The sequence below is a fragment of the Balaenoptera acutorostrata genome, chromosome 11 (genome assembly GCF_949987535.1).
Source record: "Balaenoptera acutorostrata chromosome 11, mBalAcu1.1, whole genome shotgun sequence".
NCBI lineage: Eukaryota > Metazoa > Chordata > Mammalia > Artiodactyla > Balaenopteridae > Balaenoptera > Balaenoptera acutorostrata.
In genome coordinates this window covers 8816475-8840143 of record NC_080074.1, presented here as the reverse complement: position 1 = coordinate 8840143, position 23669 = coordinate 8816475, and the positions used below count along the sequence as shown (strand labels likewise).

Genomic DNA, 23669 nt, shown 5'->3' with positions numbered 1-23669 from the left:
CCTAGAAGTCCACAGTTGCCTTCCAACTTGTCTCTGCTTTTCCACTTGGTCCTCTGTAGTGTATTCTCCATATAGAAGCCAGGATGAGCTTTTGAACACATAACTCTGATCCTGTCTCTCCTAAAGTGGTAGTAAGACCTCCATGGGTCCTTGGAATGTTTACTTTGGGAGGTTTTGGAGACTTTGTCCCACTTTATAGGAAACATATTAAAAGGTACCCTCATTCCATATTTTTTTAAAAAAATATTTGTTTATTTAGTTGGCTGGGTTGGGTCTTAGTTGCGGCGCGTGGGCTTAGTTGCCCCGCGATCTTAGTTCCCCAACCAGGGATCGAACCCGTGTCCCCTGCATTGGAAGGTGGACTCTTAACTACTGGACCACCAGGAAAGTCCCTCATCCCATATTAAATACCTGGTTTTATTTATTTTTGCTATCGTATGTTAAAAGAATTTTAATAATTTTGCTTCTGAAATTCTTTGGCTACGAATAACTGACTTAATTTGTAATCACCTAATATTTCTTAATGATTAACATATTTAGTATTTTTTGCAAAGTGAGAATTATTTTCAAATGTAATGAAACCTTATAAATGCTAAACTTAGTGAATGAAATTGTTGGGTGTTATATTCCAAGGACACTGAAGCATTTATTAATTTTCATGGTTATAATTTTCTTTTTGTATTTTGGACTTGTAAATATATTTTTTCAGGTCCCAAACATTTGCCTAGACCCTTAAAAAGCTTGTAGATCCGAGATGTTAAGTGGAGACTGCGTAATGGATGAAATGGCACTGTTCACTCTCCTGCTTTAAAATTCTTTTGTGACTTTCCACCGTTCTTAACAATAACATCCTTTCTGTGGCCTGCAAGACCCACTATGATCTAGCTCCTCCTACCTCCTCGGCTTCGGCTCCCACCTCTCTCCCCTGGTCACCTGACCTAGCCTCCTGATCATCCCTCTTGTTCTTTCAATACTCAAGCAATTGCTTTTCAACTCAGCTTAAATGCCCCTCCTGAGAAAAGCCTTCCCTAACCACCTGATCTGAAGTGAGCCTCTCTCAGTTTTTCCATATCCCATCAACTCTTTACTTCCTTCTCAGTGAATTTCCTTCTCCCATGAGGATATTGGCTCCATGTGGACGAGAACCTACCCTGTTTGGTACTACTGTATCTGCAGCACCTAGCACAGACACAGAGAAAGCAGTTAATGCATACTTGTTGAACAAATGAAGAGTTATGTTAATAGATTTTGTAATTTACCATTCCTTGAATTGTTGGTATAAACCCTACATGGTCATAATGAATTAGTCTCTTAAAACTGGTAAATTCTATTTGCTAATATTTTACTTAGGATTTTTGTGTTCGTCTTCACAAATAAAGATTGGTCTGTAGTTTTATTTTTCATACCGCGTCTTAGTCCAGATGGGTATCAGGAATATGTTAGCCTCATAGAAGAAATTAGGAAGCTTTCTCTTCTGTCTCCATAAGTTCGGGAACAGTAGAGATAACATGAAATTATCTGTTTGATAGAAGAAAACCACTTGTGCCTGACGTAGTTTCAGTGGCTAGTTCTTTGAATAATTATCTAACACATTTCTGCAATGGGTTTTTGTTGTTATTTTCATAACTTTTCTTGAGTTGACCTTGGTAATTCCTATTTTCCTTGGCTATCATCCATTTTATTTAATCTTCAGGTTTATTGACATAAAGTTATGTATAATTCTTTCACAATTTAAAAAAGTCCTCTCGAAATCTGTGATTATAATGTCCCATTCTCAGCCCTAATGTTAATTTATAACTTCTCTCTTATTTTTAATTGATCAGACTTTCCAAAGGATTATCAACTTTTATTTATTTATTTTTATTAATTTTTAAAACTTAATTTAAAAATTTTATTGTTATTATTTTCATTGAAGTATAGTTGATTTACAGTATTGTGTTAGTTTCAGGTGTACAGCACAGTGATTCAGTTACAGATATGTGTGTGTGTGTATATATATATATTCCTTTTCAGATTCTTTTCCCTTATAAGTTATTACTAAATATTGAGTATAGTTCCCTGTGCTGTACAGTAGGTCCTTGTTGGTTATCTATTTTATATATAATAGTGTATATAAGTTAATCCCAACCTCCTAATTTATCCCTCCCCCCACCCCCCCTTTACCCTTTGGTAACTATAAGTTTGTCTTCTATGTCTGTGAGTCTCTTTCTGTTTTGTAAATAAGCTCATTTGTATCATTTTTTTAGATTCCATATATAAGCGATATCATATGATATTTGTCTTTCTCTATCTGGCTTACTTCACTTAGTATGATAATCTCTAGGTCCCTCTGTGTTGCTGCAAATGGCATTATTTCATTCTTTTTTATGGCTGAGTAGTATTCTATTATATGCATATGTATACCACCATCTTCTTTATCCATTCATCTGTCAATAGACATTTAGGTTGATTGGCTATTGTAAATAGTGCTGGAGTGAACATTGGGGTGCATGTATCTTTTCGAATTATGGTTTTCTCCAGGTATATGCCCAGTTATTTATTTTTTAAAACAAAATTTTTTTTAATTTTAAGTATAGTTGATTTACAGTGTTAATTTCTGCTGTACTGCAAAGTGTTATACATATATTATAAACTTTTTTAAATTTATTTTTATTTATTTATTTTTCGCTGCATTGGGTCTTCGTTGCTGCGCATGGTCTTTCTCTAGTTGAGGTGAGCAGGGGCTGCTCTTTGTTGCAGTGCACAGGCTTCTCATTGCAGTGGCTTCTCTTGTTGCGGAGCACAGGCTCTAGGTGCGTGGGCTTCAGTAGTTGTGGCACACGGGCTCAGTAGTTGTGGCTCACAGGCTCTAGAGTGCAAGCTCAGTAGTTGTGGCGCACGGGCTTAGTTGCTCCACGGCATGTGGGATCTTCCTGGACCAGGGCTTGAACCCGTGTCCCCTGCATTGGCAGGCGGATTCATAACCACTGCGCCACCAGAGAAGCCCCATATATGTAAATTTTTAAATATTCTTTTCTATTATGGTTTATCTCGGATATTGAATATGGTTCCCTGTTGTTTATCCATTCTATATGTAATAGTTTGCATCTGCTAAATCTGAACTCCCAGTCCATCCCTTCCCTACACCCCTCTCCCTTGGCAACCACAAGTCTGTTCTCTATGTCTGTGAGTCTGTTTCTGTTTTGTAGATAGGTTCATTTTAAAACAAACAAAAGTTTTTTGAATCAATAAAGATTCAGTCTACTCTTTATGTTTATGATTTTATCATTGTTAATTTATTTTTTTGAGTTCATTACTCATTTTTGTAGATTTTTGAGTTAAATATGTTCAGTTCATTATTTTTCAATCGTGTTTCCACATAGAAATATTTTAGTAGTGGTTATATAGTCACCGAAGGTGCCAACTTTGAAAGATAACACTCATTTGAGCATATAAGTTCAGGTTTATTTGTTTTAAAAGTAAACTCATTTTTTGTTTCTTTGTATCCTCACCTTGTAATACAATTTAAAAACGCTGTCTAATTGTTAATATGAAAACAGTACAATAAATATAACTATATCACAAAGTCCAAAATGCCTGGAAATACAGGGGAAATAGTGCATTTATTACACTTCTTTCTTTTAGATGAACAATTGGACTAATTGTTTTAAGTTTAGAGGTATCTCACCAAGAAAAAGATTCCTGGAGGTTGAAGAAAATTGTTGATCATATCATTTGAAAATAGAACTAATATTTTGCTTTAAAATGTGTTTGTTTCTCTACTTTTTGTGCAGCTTGCTATAACACAAGGAAACACATAGTCACGTTTATATGATAATATTCTGCATTGAGGAGTGGAGACTTGGCAAAATTCAGTCTTACAAAGAAATCCTGTCCGTCACAAATTAAAACAAGGCAGCTGTACAATTTCCGTGCATTTTAACATGTTGAGCATGCTCCACATAAGTAAGCTTTCCGTAGCTCATCTGGAAGGTATTGGAAGGATAAAAATAGACTAAATGTTCAAAATTTCCATCCTTGGAGTTTCCTGCTTTTGCTTACAATCTCAATTGTCAGTTCAGGTCCTGGCTCCTACTCCACTCGGGTCTGTGCAAAGACAGTGGAAGCGTTTACGCCATAAATACTCAAGCTGCCAGATCATCTAGGCATTGGCTTCTGCCTGCCCTGAAACAGCTCCTTTCTGGTTCTTCTATCACAGTGGAAAAAGCGAAGGAGGGAGACTGTATAAGGACCCAGAAGCCAGGATGACAAAAGTGTGGGATTTAGAAAGGGTTCGTAGGATCCTTTTCAAGGAACGCTGGGCTTACAGAATCCATCAGTTCTGTGCTGGCTGGCATGTCAGATTACGCTTGGTCAGCCCAGTTCATTTGGGAGAATCACACTGTGGAATCCGAGCTTTTCTGGTTCATAGAGATAGATGGAGTCTGATAGTCACAGGGCACTTTTGCCCACTTTCTATCATTTTAGTTACTTTATTTCCTCAAGCAATCCTTAAAACAAATAGATGGAGATGATTTTCTGGAAACTATGTGACTTTTATTCCTTGTATTTGGATAGCACATTTCCTCTGTTCAGCCCAGCACTTCTGAATGGAGGTCTAAGTCATTAATTCATTCATTTATGTACCTACTATGTGGGGCTAGGTAGGTGTCGGGCCTCACACAGCAGTGAAGGAAGATGTAGTATGTGCCCTTATACATACTGGGGACGACCAACTATAAGCAAGTTCTTTGACAAATAATAAATTGCAGTTATGCCCAGTGCTATGAAGAAGTAGTAAGGGAAGTTATGGGAGTGTTGAACAGGAAGGCCTGGTCTAGACGGGGAGGGTCAAGGAAAACTTTCCTGGGGTAATGACTTTTGAGATGGCAAGGATAAGATGAAACAGAACTGCTAAAAACAAAGAAGCCGAGTACAGTTTTAGGGCTGAAAGGAATCAAAGATACCGTCTACTGATGGCCAATCCTTACATTCCACAAATGAGAAAACTGAGGCCTGGAAGGTAAAGGGAGTTGCCTAACTAAGGTTACACAGCCTGTTAGCCCCAGGGCTAGAGACGCAAACCCAGCGTGGTTTTCTTAGGTGGGTTGAAAGCAAGATGCACTGAGTCAGAAGAAGGCTCTTAGAAATGGGGGAAACCAGGTAGGTTTTAAATTTAGCGCTGACTCTAGGTCAGCTGCCGAGCTACTTCCTCAGGTGGTGGGGGAGGGGATTAAAGGTGACTCAGATCTGCCAGCTTGCTGTGCTGTAGCATAGTTTTTATTTGGGGTGCGGGGAGGAGGTACCAAACATACATACACCCGAAACAATAAATGTGGAGTTCAGTTGGGAAACCAGTCACTGTTCTGCAGCTGTCTAGCTGTGTGATTGGGATAAGTCACTTAACCTCTCTGAGTTGGCATTCACAGATTATACTTTGGTATATTTCCTTTCAGTCTTTTCCTGTGCATTTTAGGAGCTTGTTAGAGATCAGTTGTGTCCTATATTTCACCTCAGTCTTTAAAGACGAAAGTCTCTTGTTTGGGTAAGGTGTTGTTTAAGCCCCTTTTTAAAGAGTAGTTTGCCAGCCTGTGCTTGCCCAAACATCCAGAGAATAACTGTAGCATGTGAGCCAAGCTCCAGGATCTGTAAGAATCGTTAGCAACTGAGCACATTTCTATAAACCAATAAAGGTTTTTATATTTTGTTCATCTGTTACCCTTATGCTGTTGCCACTTTCACATTCAGTGTGTGTAGGTGGAGAGTATGAGATAACAGCGTTTCACAAATGAAAGTGAGTGGAAAAGGGCCGCTTTCCCTTTAAGGTAGTTTCAGCCCCAGTTCCCTCCCCTTTCCTGATTGACAAACCTACCCAAAGTCACATGATCCGCCTCTATTTGAAGGTCACAAAAAGCTGCTTCCTTTAGAGACAGAGGGGGAGAGAGAGAGCAAGAGGGAGAGTGAGTGTGAGAGTTAGTTCAAGCCAAAATGGCCGACAGAGTCTCTGCTGGTTTCTGAATATTTAAAATACAAAAAAACAGATAGACAAAAAGAAATCATTTTTTGGACCTTTTTTCATTTCCATTTCTACCTTGTATGCCTCAATTTGCTGGATTTAAGCACTGCTGCACTTTATGAGGTTGGTAAATATTTTCAATTTTTTAAAACCAATTGATTTATATGGATCTTGTCTAACCGTTTTCACTAGTGGTGTTGCAAATCGACATTTGTCTAGCGTGGAGACTGGCTTCAGACATTTCGTGAATCTGTGTAAATCAGACCCGTGATGTACTTTTGGTTCGGCATTTTAGAAATGGAAAAGCCTTGGTAAAATATTTGATTTTGAAGTGATTTAATTGCACTTTTAATTTATATGCAGATTTTCATCATCGTTTCTGTCTTGCAAATAAATGAAGCTGCGAGTATTTGGAAATTTGATATTTAGAAAGAGGTTTTTTAAAAAACACAGACCTCTCCCTGCCCCCTTAAATCTGCTGCAAAAATTTGCATAAATATAAATGGGTTTGCATTCTTTCGGCTGCTAAGGCCGACAAAGGATCTGGGAGGGCAAGCACTACCACGGCAAAACCTTTTTCTTTTTTTCTTTTTTTTTTAAAGCTAGGCCGTCCTTCCTAGAGAGATGTAAAACCTAAAATAAGACCTGATCCATTTTAAACATCAGGCTGGGGGCGAGTGAACACCAGGAGGTTTGGGGTATGTAGATTCCCCTGCTTGAAAACCTCCCAAGCAATGTGTGGATCACCCCTCTCCTCTGCGCGCGCTCATTTGCACTGGGTCTCTGTGTGTGTTCTCAAATATGCAGCCAGATGCGCTTTTATTTTGATTGTTGTTCAAACCAAATGGTGGGACTATCTTGTAAACATGGTGTTTTAAAGGGTATAAACAGCTATTCCTCCCGATTAGGAATTATTTCTTTATCAGTTTCTCCCTGTGGATTGGCCTTATTCGTTTCTCATAGATTACAATTTCCGTTTAATCTTACACAGATGAACTGGGCTTTTCAGCACAAATTCAGCATCTGTGTGTGTAGTTGCCTGTTTTAGCCACGTATCCATTGTGAAGTGGTCGTATTGGGTCACCTAAATAAGTAGCTGTACGTGTTACCCCTGAAACTGTGTGTGCAGTGCACTGAAGTTAAATTCCATTACTCCTAATGCAGGATTCTAGAAAGCCTGGGAACAGGGAGGGAAGAAGGCTGAAAACTTGCTTTCTCAGAGCCACCTCCCCCTATCATTGTGAGGGTGTGATGTAATGCTTCTCGGTCTGGTGGGCTGAAAGGATCGTAGTTTTGATGCGGCGGGTAAATTGCCCCCCCGGGGAAATTCCCCCCCCCCGCCCCCCCCAGCACATCCCTGGCTCTGAGAGGCCTTGTTTTCTTTTTTTTTTTTCTTCCTAATTTGTATCCTCCTGATTTATGCCTTAGCATATTGGCATGAGAAACAGACTATTTTTCTAAATCTGTTACATAGTTTAGAAAGGGCATTTATAATATGCAAATAGATTGAATTGTCATATCCCCATCATTAAAAATGTAGACTTGGATTAAAGCTAATTAAGCATAAATGGAATAATTTTGATCAGAAGTGAGCAGTGGCTTTTTTTGGCTGTTGTTGTTTCCTCTTTAATTAATCTAATTATAAGATGTTTGCTGGACCTGAAAGTGTTAAAAAAAAAAATGGAAAAAAAATGCTGGACCATTTTGAAAATTTGACAGTCTGGAAGAGGGTGTGTAGTGCTTTCAAAAGCTTTATTCACTGTTAAAATGGATTGGCCTCTTGTGCTGAAAATGGCCTGTTTCTTTGGGCCAATTGTGTGTAGATGAAGGGACTTTCATGCTAATTTAACAAAGACTTTCCATTTGAATTCATGAAGATAATTAAAGTTCTCTGTCTCTAAAGAGCAAGTATTTTATTATTTTTCTAAAATTAATGTTGTTATTATATTAGCAGTGGAAATGAGTAGAGAAGTGACGGTTTAAATTCAGTGTAAATTCTTTTGGTGGTATAAGTTCAGCTTTTGTGTAAGAGGGATTGGAAACATTACAGTCAGGAGGTAATCTGGAACAAATTTGTCTCTTAAAAATTTTTTTTACAGCTTGAATTTAAAGGAAAAGACAGAAATTACCATAGTGATAGGGAGTGTTGCTTTGTGGTAGACCTAAGGAAAATTAGAGCTCTGATTTTTGTTGTTGTTTTTTCTGAAAATGAAAGCGCTTATTTGGGGCTTTACTTGTTAGATGATTCATTTTACGCCCATTTCCTAAGTTGGCCTTACAGAAGAAGAATGAGAAGAACCTGAGCTTTCCATGTTTTGCCATTAGCTTGTTTTTGTGGACTGTCAACATGTGAATAGCAGTTGAATTCAGTTTGCAGAGCGGAGGGACCAGAAGCAGGGTGCCTGCTCTCTTAGGCAAGAAGGAGAATGATATAATGAACATTAACAGAATGCCATCTGATTCTTTGAAATGTTTTGGTAAATATTCTTCCCTCCTAGACAGGTTGAGAAGTGCGATAAATAAGACCTGGTTTCACGTATGTTAGGCATTATGGCTCTGATGAGTTTCAGAAGCTCAGCTGCCATTTTGGACCTAAGTTCCTGCGGGGCCGGTCCTTATGGTACACCAAACTACGGGAATTCAGGAGCAAATAAAAATGAGTAATAAATCAAGTGTGCAGATGGGTGGTATTTGTGCCTTTTGTTGAAGTTTTCTTTCTGTTGGTAGCGTGAAATGAATCTAAAAACTTTAGAGGTGTGGCTGATGTTATGAACAGCAAAACCCCAGGGATATTAGAACTTGCATGTTGTGGTTTTTAAAAATGAGACGGTGTATGCAGAGGAAGTTTCTTACTGGAGAAAAATAATATAATCCTCACTAAAGTCTCCCCACCCCCAATGCTGGGTCTACTTGTGATATTACAGTAATGTCATTATTCACAAGGCTACTCTGTCTCAGAAAGAATTGTCACAGATTCATTATTAAGATTTTACTGAAACATCACAAAAATTGATAGCGCCTATTATCAGAAGTGGTACCTTATTCTTAAACTGTTTTTCAGTCCTTCCATCTGTGCGCCAGAAAGGAAGCATTGGCATCTTCGGTATATGGCGCAGACTCAACCCTGTTGTTCAGCTTTGAATGGCCATTTGTTATTCTCTGTCGCCACTGGGACAGTCCTTTAAAAATCAACTTCTAAAAATTGAAGCAGAGACTTCTAAGGCTTTTCCAGCTCTTAAACCTACAAAGAGACACAGAAAGAGTGATAATGTGATGATGAGACCTTCAGGTTCTGCAGAGCAGGCCCCAGCAGATAACAGTAGTAAGGGGTGGGCCTCACCCTACCCAGTTGCCCCAGAACTGAAAAGTTTTGGAGAAATTTAATTTTTACAACTCAGTATAATCATTGACCTTCTGCCGTTTAAATTGGACAAGGCCCTGAGGCAACACAGGTGAATATACTTTGTCCCTCCCCTCAAGGAGTACCCATCTAGCGAGGGAGATACCCAGGTAAAGAACCAGTGGCTTTACCTTGGTGCTATGTGTGCAACAGTTAGAACAAGTACCTGGTACATAAGTAGCCTGAGTATCTGCATTAGGAGAACCCTTATTTAAAGAAGCCAAATAATTACTCCTTATTAATTTTTAATTATCATTTGGATATTAGATTTTCTTTAAGTGGAACTTGGAAGTTAAAGGTGGGGTTTCTGATCGTTGGCTGGGGAGTGGGGCAGCCTATGCTAATTGTTTCCTAGTACAGTATTGTTCAAGAGTTTACACTAATCCGACTTCCCTCACCTGCTTCTTGTGATTAAGACTTGTGGTGGAGTGGGTGGGGTGAATTGAAGCCACTTGGCCTGAAAAGGGATTTAACCCGCGATGGTGACATTTTAACATGTTTTCCTTTCTTTCTTCAAATATTCAGCAATCATTTATTATGCCAGGTGCTGGTGTAGGTGCAGGGGGCGCTAAGAATTAATTTGGTCAGCCCATCGCCCTGAACAACCACCGGTTCATGTGGAAATATTTGCCACCTGATGACTGTCTAACCTACTGCTTTGGGTTATGACTAGGATAATGCTATAGTTCTTTCACCTGATGGTCTCCTTACTGATACTCAGGGAATGAATGGTAAGTTTTTGCTTCTGGTAGTTCTAGAGACTTCGATTTAAGGTTTGACGAGATAGTCACTTTATCCTTTTTTTTTTTTTTTTAGGCCTGCAAAATTATCTTTTAAATTATCTCTGAGAACCTTGCAACTTAAGTTGCCTCCCTAGTTACTCTATCATATCCCTCAGTTTTACTTTTTTTATGCCCCTTAATTGTGTCAGTGTCTGAAATCACATTATTTGTGTGTGGTACATCACTCCCCACAAACCAAAGCAGACTTCAGTGTTTTGCTTATTGCTCAATCCTCAGCATCTAGAATAGGGCTTAGCACAAGTAAGTGCTCAATAAAAATGTGTTTGAATTAGACCTGAGTGTAAGGTCACCAGGACCAGCTATGTGACCATAAGCCCCTGTTTCTTAATCGGTAAAATGGGAATAATACGTTGTCGGGAAGCAGAAGGGAAATGCTGTATGAAGGGGCCAGCACCTAGTCTCGTTGCTCAGTGTTTCCTTCCCCTTTGCTCTCTCTCTGTTAAGTAAACCAGAAAGGCTTTTACGGCCCCACAGATGCCTTGATCCTCTCACGGCTCCCAGGATCGTGAAGCGCTGCACTGATTGCTCGGAGCTCCAGCCTGGATGAGGACAGGAGCAGCGCTGAGCCTTTTCTTTTATTCAAGTCCCTACATTCCTATGGTCTGAGGTCGTCTCCCTGCTCTCCAGTTCCCTTCAGGCTCTGCCTCTGTGGTGTATCCACATTTGCTTGGCTGCTTTTCATACATTCTGTGTTTTGCATCAAAAGGTTCTCAATGGTTTCAGATGAATTGGTCTTAAAGTTTACAAGGCAAAGGAGAACATAAAATACAGTGTTTTTTCCTTCATTTTCATTGTTCTGAGCCTGCACATGTAGACTCTATTTCACCAAACTGGTAATAGTTTTGACTCAAAAGACAGATAAAATTAAAATTTAAGTCAATTGCCCACTTTATACAATGCTGTTGAATTAATATAGATGACAAATAGCTTTCATTCATTGACCTTGGACTGGAATTTGTTTCAGAGAAAAACAAAATTTTTATCTGTTCATTCATTACAAATAATTTTTTTTTTTATAAATTTATTTATTTATATTTTATTTTTGGCTGTGTTGGGTCTTCGTTTCTGTGCAAGGGCTTTCTCTAGTTGCGGCAAGCGGGGGCCACTCTTCGTCGCGGTGCGTGGGCCTCTCACTGTCGCGGCCTCTCTTGTTGCGGAACACAGGCTCCAGACGCGCAGGCTCAGTAGTTGTGGCTCACGGGCCTAGTTGCTCCGCGGCATGTGGGATCTTCCCAGACCAGGGCTCGAACCCGTGTCCCCTGCATTGGCAGGCAGATTCTCAACCACTGCGCCACCAGGGAAGCCCACAAATAATTATTTGAATACCTGTTACCTGCCAGACATTGGGATAAGAGCTAGCATAGGAGTAGTAGGAAGATTTTTTTCCAGGTACCATTTTTTTCCAGGTACCAGGTACCAGTAGTAGGAAGATTTTTTTCCAGGCTGAAGTTAGAAAGAATATAAATTCAAGGAGCCTGGCCAGTCCTCAGGGTGTTGGGTGATTACAAAAGAGGGACACCCAACCCAAATAGAGGGACCAGCTTATGCAAGGGCCCCGAGGCAAGAGAGGACTTCAGCATATTTGGAGAACTGTATGTAGAGTACTTGGACATGGTTGGAGCATGATGTGTGTAAGAGAAAAGATAATCTGGGAAATGAGAAGTGAAACTGAAAAGGTAAACACTGGTGAGATGCGGAAGAGTCTATAAGTCATGTGTGGAAGTCTTTATCCCAAGAACAATTAAAGGGTTTTCAGCAGGAATTTCACCTGATCAGATTGAATTTTTGAAAGATATGCTCTAGTTGGACTGTAGAAAATGGCTGGAGGATTGAGTATAAGACCAGATGGTATTGCAGTAATCTCAGGTGATGGTGGCCTGGGCTGACAGCAGAGCTGGGAAGGAGTGGATAAATCCAGAGACATTTACGAAGAAGATTTCACAGAACCTGATCATTGAGGGTTAGGGTTGGGGAAATAAAAGAAGACACCTCTGTCTCTGGCCTGGCCTGCTGATGGATGGTGGTACCATTCACGGAGTTAGGGTCCATTTAGATGAGAGACACATGTGGGATTGAGAAAATGAGTTCAGTTTTGGAGTAGTTTAATCTTGGGACATCTAAATGAAGGTCTGGAGTAATTAGATACCTGGCTGGAGATAAAGATTTGAGAGTCATCAGTGGTCCCAACTTTACCAAGATTTTCCTTTTTTTTTTTTTAATTATTTATTTATTTATTTTTATTTATTTATGGCTGTGCTGGGTCTTCGTTTCTGTGCGAGGGCTTTGTCTAGTTGCGGCAAGTGGGGGCCACTCTTCATCGCGGTGCGCGGGCCTCTCACTATCACAGCCTCTCTTATTGCGGAGCACATGCTCCAGACACGCAGGCTCAGTAATTGTGGCTCACGGGCCTAGTTGCTCTGCGGCATGTGGGATCTTCCCAGACCAGGGCTTGAACCCGTGTCCCCTGCATTGGCAGGCAGATTCTCAACCACTGCGCGACCAGGGAAGCCCAAGATTTTCCTTTTTAAGTTGATTTCTTTGGTAAGATGTCCAGAAATGGCAATGTGCAGTGCAAGTGCTATTGGGTACTGTTAAAAGAACACTATTTTATAAAGAGGGTAAGACCACAGATGTACTCCCATTACTACAGTGGTCACCATTAGAAATACAAAAGGAGTTTGAGGGAGGAGAAAGGCTAATTTTGGCTGGGTTGATCAGAGAAGTCTTTATATGAGGACCTTTTATTTGAGCTGAGCCTTAAATATTGGGCAGAATTGTGAAGAGCAGACATGAGGGCAGAGCATTGTAGCTGGAGGGTTAGTTGTGTTCAGAGGGGACTGAAGGGAGTTTGGATGGGAGAGCTGGGACGCCTGCTGAGTAGTTTGGATTGCCATGGCAGATAGTGGGGGTCTGTTGAAAGTCTGATGGCAATGTGATCAGTGTGGTATTTTGAGAATATTAGTATGGCAGTGAGGCAGAGGAGGACTCGGGGTGGTGGGATTGCGAGAAGGCAGGACTGAGGGGAGAATTGAGATAGGCAGGCCAAGCAGGAGTCCTATTATGAAAGGGCCTGCCATAAGACTATGGCAGTGGGGCTAGAAGAGGGACCAGGGACTCCAGATTTTCAAGGTGAATGACGGGAATCCAGCAGAAATGAAGATGAGGAATTCCAGGTCGGGCATACTGAGTTTAAGGAGCTGGTGGGATTTCCAGATGGAACTGGTTAGCAGGCAGCTGGCAATGTGGAGCTGACGCTTGAGAAAGAGGTCAGAAGTGGAGATAAAGAATTGGAAGTCATCCACGTAGAAGTGATAGTTGAAGCTGAGAGGAGATGAGGTCACCATGGGTGCAGAGAATGGAAAAGAGAACTGAGAATGGGGCCTTGGGGACAGGCAGAGAAAGAGGACCTGGGAAAGGATTAAAGAAAGGTGCTTGTGCGGGATAGTCGTGAGTCACTGAAGATGAGGGAAGGACTTCTGAATCTCAGATGCCGTCAGCAGGTTTTGATGCCACACAGGAAGAACAGTATTTGGTTATGGCAATGTCCCCGAACCTGGTGTTGGAAGGTGTTCTGGTGGGAAAGGTTTGGGAATCATTACGTTATGCCAGCACCATTCAGTAGAAATAGAATGTGAGCCATGTGTTATTTTACATTTTCCAGGAGTCACATTAAAAAAAAATGGGGGAATTCCCTGGCGGTCCAGTGGTTAGGACTCAGTGCTTTCATTGCTAAGGGCCTGGGTTCAACGGGGAACTAAGATCCCGCAAGCCATGCGGAGCAGCCAAAAAGAAAAAAAAAGAAGAAAACAGGTGAAATTAATTTTAATAATATATATTTTATTTAACCCAATATGTACAAAAAGTTAATTCAACATGCAACAGATTTTAAAATATTAATGAGATATTTGACATTCTTTTTTTTCATACTAAGTTTTCAAAATCTGGTGTGTGTTTTATAATACATTTCAGTTTGAATGTGAAATTTTATTGGAAATGCTTGGTCTGTATTTAGATTTGATAAATTTTACAGTTGAAAAAGTACATTCATGTACCCAAGTTTTTTCAAACATACAAAAGTTTTCTAGTAATAGAAGTAAGTTATCAATTTAAAAAAATTTTTTTTTTTTTTTTTTTTTTTTTGGCTGCGCCATGTGGCTTGTGGAATTTCAGTTCCCCAACCAGGGATTGAACCCGGGCCACGGCAGTGAAAGCCCAGAATCCTAACCACTAGGCCACCAGAGAACTCCCTTAAAATTTAAATTAATTAAAACTAAGATACATTTAAATATTCAGTTTCTCAGTCACAGTAGCCTCATTAAAAGTTCACACTAGCCATGTGTGGCTACGAAATTGGACAGGGAGGGTTTATGCAGAGTAAGATAGGCTGCTTGCAGCTAATGGGCACTTTGGAAATAGCCAGAGTCACAAAGCATTTTTCCCATCACAAAGCATTTCACAGGATTGGTGTTAGAACACATGTGGGCTTATGCTAATGAAATTTTTAGAATTGAAGGGGTCAGATCCTAATTTTGCTTGTGAGGAGATGAACTTTTTATGCATAGATTCTAAAATTTAAAACAGGAATTTAAAAAATTGTTTTGGCTAAGGTCAGCTGGATGGTACATTGGTAGAAGTTCTTAAGCATAACCAATTTGTGTCCAGTTTCAGTAATGCTAGGTACAGAGATTTAGTTGGAGGGTGGGAGCACTCCCTCCCCGTTTTTGAACTCTGTGGGGTCAGTGAGAGGCCGGGCTTCAGGTGGGGAGGTGACATTAGGATTCCAGTGTTCTAAGAAGCTTTCAGTCAGCGGTCCCAGCCTTCTTGCATGAGGGGGAAAGGGTGCCAAAGGGCTAATTATTTTGTGCTTGAATCTCGCTTCTTTTTGGCAACCTGCAGGCTGTTTGGCCATAGGCTATTATACTCATTTTGTATTTCTTGACATCCTGGGCCAATATAATATTTACTAAATATGGGTGGTTTATAAAAAAGCGGGTTCAAAGATTTTTATTTAATGATCTCATTGATTTATATTGCTTTGTAGTTGCTAACTAGACCTTCTAAATAATAACCTGTAAAGATAGAAATGATCTTGAGTTGTGCTTGGAACCAAACCTTGTTCACACTGGAAAGTTAAGCGTTGCTTTTGAGTTGGTGCACAATTCCATTTCGGTGGGCGTAGAGGACCTTATTTTTCTATGAAGTATAAGAGTTTGGGGTGTCAGTTATTCTGTGAAGTCTTGTTTTTGTTTTTTAAATCAATATGGAAATTAATTCCTTACATTTTTGTTTTCCTTTAGAAGTGCATTTTGGTTATCCACGCCTTTGTAAAACACCAGACTGTGTAGTGGTGGGCTTACGTAATGCCCTTTAATGGCTTAAAAAGAGACCTAGCACAAGGTTCCTTGCCCCCCTCTCAGGAGCCCAGAGCAGTGAGTCTTGTGCCTCTCGGTGCCATTCTTTTTTTTTTTTAACCCCTTGCTTGCATAAAATAATTGCTGTTCTTTTTATGCCAAGAAGTTCCTATTTATAAGCTGAAGTTAGACAGCTAATTGGGTAGCTTAGAACAGTGGCTTTCGAACTTTTTGATTGGATCTACACTAAGCAATACAATTTGATTGAGGCCCTGTACATACATGAAGTATACACTGAAGCAAAAGTATTTATATTTACTTTCTGATACTACGTCATATATTCTATCCTGATATAGGCTACTCAAGTCCATTTTGTAAAACAAAACCAAAACCAAAAGAGCTGATCCCAACCACTGAAATGATTTAATGATCCACTCTGGGTTGTTTCACTGAGGTTTAAAGAATTTTTAAGGACCCACTCGTGGGTTGCCATATTCCAGGACATGATCCCCAGTTTTTCTGGTTTTGAGAATCAAATTTATCAGTCCACTCAGTTGCCATACCAACCAAATTCATAAGCGATTTTTTAAAATGTTAATTTGCGGCACTTCCCTGTCGGTCCAGTGGTTAAGACTCCTCGCTTCCAATGCAGGGGGCGTGGGTTCGATCCTGGTCAGGGAACTAAGATACCACATGCTGCCTGGAGCGGCCAGAAGATTTGGGGGGGAAAAAAAAAAAAGAAGTTAATTTGCTACTTCAACATGTAGGAGATGAACATTTTTGATGACCAGAATGTTGTCCTCCCTATCCAGAGCTTTCCATTTGGATCAAAAGGAGTTGGCCATCCGTATTGAGGAATGGAGATATACATGCATGTTTTCCCCCTAGATTTTAGAGAAACTGAAGTAGAAAAACCCTATTACCAGATTATGTAACTTTCTCTCAGGAAAGCCCCACAGAAAACACTGCCATAGTTTCTTTTTTGGAGGGGTTGAGGGTGGGGTGATTCCCTGCCCCTTTTCCAGGTTTCAGGAAGACACACTTCCACTAATTAACATATTCTGTTTTTAGACACACTTCAGTAGATTTGATTAGTTCAGCATTTCCTACTGTTTGTCAGGGTACTAACAGGTTTGTCTGGAAAACAAAAAAAAAAGTTCCTTTCCTGAATTAAGCTGATCTTTGCTTACTACAAGGACTTAAGAGTCTTTAAGATGCTAATATGCGTTGGGAATCTTAAGTGTTGTGTATATATAAAATCTTAAAGTCCCAGGTTTTTATTTTTGTTTTTTAGGCACAATTTGGGGAAATGCATGGTGCGCTTTCCATTTTAGTTATTCCTTTCTAGAACTACATTCTAGACAAGTAAGCTGGATTTGGCTATTTCCCAAGTCTCTTCAGACACTTTAACATGGTGGTTCCCAGACAGACGTAGGTTTCAGGGAACTGTAACATTGCAAAAGCAGTATTAGGATCCATCATGAGTTATCAGTTTTAAATATGCCAAGTAAAGGCATTTAAAAAAACCCACTGTTTATTACCACCATTTCAAAGAAAAGGCATTTTGACAAAAGAGTAGAATGGACAGTCTCAGAATAAGAAACATTACTCAGTTGATTATAGCTTCGTGAAAACTATTACATACGGAATATAGATCAGCACAGGTACTAAAGTTTTCAGTGTTTGGGAACCACCCTAATTATAGCCCATCTCTTAGCATGTATTACAATTAACTATGTGCTTGCTGGTTTTATTAGCCTCACTCATAGGAATAAACCTTACTTCAAGTTCTGGAACTACCTTCCTTCATATTTATTGACAGTGATGATGGTCATTGTGTGACAGTGACTCACTAAAAAAATTACTTTGCTCCCTCTGAAAATACTGTAAGCAGGTAACCATTCTACTTTAACGTACGAAAAAAAGAAAAAACGAACCAACTCCATTAGGTGCTGAGCAATTGTAGAATCTAGAATAATAATCAAAACCTATTCCAAAGTTTATCTGATTTAATGAGGTATACAGTTGACCCTTGAACAATGCCAGAGTTAGGGGCGCCAACTCTCTGCGCAGTTGAAAATCCGAGTGTAACTTTACAGTCAGCCCTTCGTATCCACAGTTCTGCATCTGCGGATTCAACCAACTGTTAAGTATTTACTCTTGAAAAAAATCCATGTATAAGTGGACACGCACAGTTCAAGCACTGTCTGTTCAAGAGCCAACTGTATAGTCGTGGTGATTTTGTAAAAGTGGCAAGTAGGTCACAGAACTAAATAATATTACTTATGTACATTTTTGCCAGCCTGTTGGCTCTTAGTGAGGTGTAAATAATGGCCATGGCAGGTTTTTTGTCATATTATGTACGTTTTTATTTTTATGTCCACCATCCCACTCTCACATTTTAAATGACAAAGACCTTAAATCTGGCAACTGCACATCAAATGTCCCCTCTGTCTGTCTTCAGCGAGAGAAAGTGCTCTTTAGATGCAGTTTACTCCTTTAATCAAGGGGCCCATGGCCAGCAGCTCACTGGCCTGCCCTGCTGTGATAATGCTGTCAGCTGGCTGTGGGAGTGGCTGCCCCAGCGAGTGCTTTGACTCTCCATCCTCAGAATCCTGGGGCCAAGAGAGGAGGAGGGGAGAGGTTGGGGTTAGCACTGCAGGTAGGGTCTTTGGAAGCAGTAACAGGCTGGGTAGACTTGAGTGAGCAGGATATACTCTATGTCCTGTGTACTTGGAAAAATTTGTTTATTACCTAAGTATTTATGCCTCAGGCACTATACAGTGTTGGGAATAGTACAAGATAAAAAGACCTGGCTTTTATCTTTGGAACTCAACCAGTAATGTGAGGCTGCCTGTAATAAAGACAGAGGTATGATGCCAAGGGATCCTGGAGGTTGGAGGCAGAGCCCTAGGGAATTGGGGAAGTCTTCACCATCGAGGAAACATTTGAACTTATTTATTTATTTTTGGCTGCCTTGGGTCTTCATTGCTGCACACGGGCTTTCTCTAGTTGCAGCAAGCGGGGCTGCTCTTTGTTGCAGAGCATGGGCTCTAGAGCACAGTCTCAGTAGCCATGGCGCATGGGCTTAGTTACTCCGTGGCATGTGGGATCTTCCCGGACCGGGACTCGAACCCGTGTCCCCTGCATCAGCAGGCTGATTGTTAACCACTGCGCCGCCAGGGAAGTCCCTGAACTGAGTCTTAAAGGGAAATTAGGAGTTGCTTGGTGAAGGGGATGGTGAGTAGATTGGGGTGATATAACGTAGTGGTTAAGAACTGAGGTTCTGGGCTTCCCTGGTGGCGCAGTGGTTGAGAATCCGCCTGCCAATGCAGGGGACACGGGTTCGAGCCCTGGTCTGGGAAGATCCCATATGCTGCGGAGCGACTGGGCCCATGAGCCACAACTACTGAGCCTGTGCGTCTGGAGCCCTTGCTCCGCAAGAGAGGCCGCGACAATGAAAGGCCCGCGCACCGCGATGAAGAGTGGCCCCCGCTCTCCGCAACTAGAGAAAGCCCTCGCACAGAAACGAAGACCCAACACAGCCAAAAATAAATAAATAAATTTAAAAAAAAAAAAAAAGAAGAACTGAGGTTCTGAAGTCAGGACAGTTGTGTGGTTAGGTCAGCCCAGTGTTGGGCAAGTAATATCTGTGTGCCTCAGCTTTCTCACTGGTAAAATGGGGAATAATAATAGTAATAGTACCTGGAATCAGTGTTAGCTACTGTTTTCTTAAAAGTTATGCTAGCATTTCAGGCAGAGGAAGTGACATAAACAAGGGAGGATTTAGGGGGCGGGGGCATTTGGGAAATGGTGAGGTGTTAGTGGGACACAAGTGCAGGCTGCCTGGAGGAGAGTGGAAGGGTTGTCTGGGTTTTGTGTTCTAAGGAATTTGAATTTTATTCTGTAGAAAGCAGTTTTTAAAACAACTTGCTTCAGTTGATCTCCATATTGAGAATCTGATACTGGAGGAGAGATAAGGGGCAATCAAAGCAAGAGAAGTGATTGGAGAATGTAAATTAAGTCAGTGACAGTAAAGATGGAAAGACTAGATTTTAGAAAAACTTGTGAAATGAAATCCATCGGATGTGAGAAAGGAGGAAGAGTTGTGGACAGGCCCTTGGCTGGGTGAATGGATGATGCCAGGAGTTGGGATGAGCATTTGGTGGGTGGAGCAGAGGTTTTGAGTTTGTAAAAGTGTGAGGATGGGGGCTAACAGGCTGTGTGTTTGCTTTGGATACGTTTTAGATGTTTGCTGGACATTTACTATAACTTGGCAGGTGGAAATGAGGGCCTGGAGCTCGAGAGAAGTTGGGAGCCATCCATTTAGATCTAGAGATGGTCATCTAGGCCATGGTTGTGACGGCACTCTCTTAACAGATGGTCAGAGGAGTGGGATGAAAACAGGAAAAAGGGTGGTGCAAGAGAAACCCAGGCAGGAAGGAGTTTAGGGAAGTAAAGGATAGTTATCAGGGCTGGTGCCCCAGGGGGTCAGCTGAGATAAGCCCTGGATGTGGGCAGTTAGGTTTGGCCTTTAGGAGCTCAGTGCAGAGGCTTCCCTGGTGGCGCAGTGGTTGAGAATCTGCCTGCCAATGCAGGGGACACAGGTTCGAGCCCTGGTCTGGGAAGATCCCACATGCCGCAGAGCAACTAGGCCCGTGAGCCACAATTACTGAGCCTGCGCGCCTGGAGCCTGTGCTCCGCAACAAGAGAGGCCGCGATAATGAGAGGCCTGCGCACCTCGATGAAGAGTGGACCCCACTTGCCACAACTAGAGAAAGCCCTCGCACAGAAACGAAGACCCAACACAGCCATAAATTAATTAATTAATTAATTAATTAATTAATTTTAAAAAAAGGAGCTCAGTGCAACGCGTTCAGGGCTCCACTGAGGGCCAGCACGTTGTTCATCCTGCTTGCACATTGGGAAGCCTCCCTGTGGGTTTTCGGGTTTCTCTCTGTCACTACGGTGAGCAGCTCTAGGATAGGAACTAGTCGTGCTCACCTCTGTAACTCCAACACCTGACCTGACACACACACACACACACACACACACACACACACGCAGAGTGAGTGCTCAGTGAGCATTTGCTGAATGAATAAATGAATCAAGGATGACTTGAATTAACTCAACAAATATTTGAGTGCCTTGTGTGTTTCAGGAGCTATGCTAATCTCTAGGGATAAAGCAGTAAGAAAATAGATAAAATCCCTACGCTCGTGGGGCTTATATTCTAAAGCATGAATCAGAAGGCTAAGGGGAAGGAACAAGCCGAGACTTAACTGTCGAAGGTACGAGGATGAGCTCTGTAGCCTCACCATCCACGAACTGAGCCTGGCACCCAGGAGGCATTCGATACAGCTGGGTGGCTTGAACAGGGGAGAGAGAGGGTTTGAAGAGAACCGAGGTGTGGGAAGAGATTTGCTGCCTAGATGACAGGTTAGCCTTGGAGAGGGAAGAGTAAATTTGGAAATGGAGAGAAGGATATTTGAGGGAGTTGCCTCTGGGAGACATTCCCCTCTCAATGGGTGGCATTCCTCGCTGTAAAACAGGAGATGAAGTCTGAGTGGAAAAGGACTACAGGAAGAGCCATCTACCAGCTCTACAGGCTCAGCTGAGAGAGGAGATCCTTTCTTTGTAATTGCAGTGATCTGAGGCTATGCAGGCTCTTTCCAGCAAAGCAAGGTGAAGAACGTGGTGAGTTGGGGTTCATCTGCGGCTGAGTGAGGATTGGCCTGGGTAGGTAGTGTGGGGTAGCCAGGGGTTGAAGTCTTCAGGGAATGCTGGTGAATGTTCATGGGAGTCCAGGCTGGGTTGGGAATAAGATAAGTCCAGGGTCAGGCAAATGACCTGAAAGAATATGGAAAGAAAGGGTTTGGGTTGGAGGAGGCGAGAACTTATACATTAGAAGGGAAAGACAGTGTTACTTCCTGTGTGCTTCCTATAATGCTGTTCTAAGTGCTGTATATACGTTAACATTTATTCTTCATAACGACCCCATGAGCTAACTATGGAGAGGTTAAGTATCTTGCCCAAGGCTGCTGAATTTGTGTGCTTGAGCACTAAGCCCTACTGCCTTGGGAAGAAACCAGATGCAAGAGCTTCTCCCAGGCCAAGTAGCTTCACAGTAGCTTCCTGAAGTATCTGAGCCATCCTTCCCTTCTAGCAGAAATATTTGGGGTGGCATGGAAGGGACCTGTGAACTATCCCCTCCCTTTAAAAATATTTTAGGCGACAGTGTATTTTATATAGAACTCTCAGTTTTTCCTACCTGCCTTGTTCATGCCCAGACATCCTTGAATAGGAAACAAAGAATATTTCACAATTAGAGAAGGCTTTAAATGCAGGTCAGTCTCTGAGCTCTAGTGCCTTTCCTGTTCACCTGTCCTCCCCCCCACTAAACTGAGAAGAGCCAGAGCATCTGGCACTTCCACCAGTTTGAAGGGAGGAGAGACTAAATAAAAGCTTGATTGATGTGTGGTGTCTAAAAGGAGGGGAATCTGGCTGTGTTGCCTGTTACAGAAATGTTGGTAGTGTCTGCTGTGGTTTGGGGGCTTTGACAAACAAGAAAGTGTTCTCTTCCTGGGGCAAGTCCCCTTGTGTTTTTGGTGACATGGGCTCTTCTGGATAACTAGTTGGACTTCAGTTGGGTAAGGAATTTTACCCCTGGCCCTGTGCCCTCCAACTGTGTCTGAGGCCTGTGACAGATCACTCATAGACTAGGCCCTTTGCGAACCTTGGGGGGAAACATTTTGACCTTTGCTTGGAAGCCATTTGGAAGCACAGAGGCTTTGCAAATGAAACATGTACACAACTTCATCCTTTTGTATGAAGAAAGAATTATTTGCAGAGACCAAGTGTATATTCATGATACCTCAGCATTTTGTTTGCATTCTTTTAACATCTGGCTTTGCTCTTGAAGCAGTATGGAAGGAAGGCCACTACATCCTCCTCCATCCCTTCAAGGTAAACAAATTTTCATGATTTAAAAAAAAAAAAACACACACCAAAACCACATACTTTTACATTCCAGAAAAGCTTAGATATTTCAAATATTGAATATACAGAGCACATAGATCATCTAGCATTATTTGCTGGCAATTTTTAGGTTCACTCCTCATCCTAGTGTTTTCTATTGAGGCCATGTCTTACCTTCTGGTACTTTTGCATTTCTGCTTGGTTCACTGTTGGGGGCTAGCATTTTTGTGTTTTTTTCCCAACACTGCTCGTGTGGCCCATAGTGCATCACATTATTAACACCTTTGGTTTTTAAAATTGGTTACCTCTAATTGATTTTTTTTTTTTTTTTTTGGCTGCATTGGGTCTTTGTTGCTGTGCACGGGCTTTCTCTAGTTGCGGTGAGCAGGGGCTGCTCTTTGTTGCGGCGCAGTGGCTTCTCTTGTTGCGGAGCACGGGCTCTAGGAACGCAGGCTTCAGTAGTTGTGGCACGTGGGCTCAGTAGTTGTGGCTCACGGGCTCTAGAGTACAGGCTCAGTAGTGGCGCATGGGCTTAGTTGCTCCGCAGCACGTGGGATCTTCCCGGACCAGGGCTCGAACCCATGTCCCCTGCATTGGCAGGCGGATTCTTAACCACTGCACCACCAGGGAAGCCCTAATTGATTTTTAATAATATGATCTTCTTTTGTCAGATATTAAATCCTAATATTTAGTCACTGGTACTTGATAGAGCTGGTTAGGCAGAACAAACAGATAACCCATCACTGAGAGAGTGGTCCCAATGCCCTCAGGCCAGGATTAGTTGGGGTCTCTAAGACTAGTTGGCACCTTTATTTGGAAGTCAAAGTAGAAAATATAGGCTATTTATTCCTCATTTCTTCCCCCTCTGAATACTGATACTATTCTCCTGGGTAAGGGATAAGTTCATTGCTTGTTTTTAGGTCATGGAACTCTTGCTGGTGTTTTTTCATTTCTCTTGTTTTGGTCAAGGTCAGTGATAGGCAGACATAGTTAAAGCTAGCAGTTATGACCCATGTTCTTCTATAGGTTCTCTCTGAGGTTCTGTGTGACCAAATTGAAAAAGACTGCTTAGAATCATACTGAGTTTTTCCATGAGGCTCTGGTGGGGAAAGGACATGAACTCACATTCATTAAGTGCCTAT

At 41.5% G+C, this 23669-nt stretch overlaps 1 protein-coding gene across 5 annotated transcripts in view; it reads left to right on the top strand.

Moving 5' to 3' along the window:
• The window catches only part of TNRC6B (trinucleotide repeat containing adaptor 6B), a 263020-nt gene that overhangs the window by 114336 nt on the left and 125015 nt on the right, over positions 1-23669 (top strand). The window contains exon 1 of one of the 5 annotated variants that reach the window (XM_057557034.1): positions 5918-6118. The exons of the other annotated variants lie outside the window; for them this stretch is intronic. Coding sequence (XP_057413017.1) covers positions 6114-6118 — 5 coding nt within the window. The 5' untranslated portion in view covers positions 5918-6113. Of the gene's footprint in view, positions 1-5917; positions 6119-23669 lie in introns of those variants that run through there. 5 annotated transcript variants of the gene reach the window in all.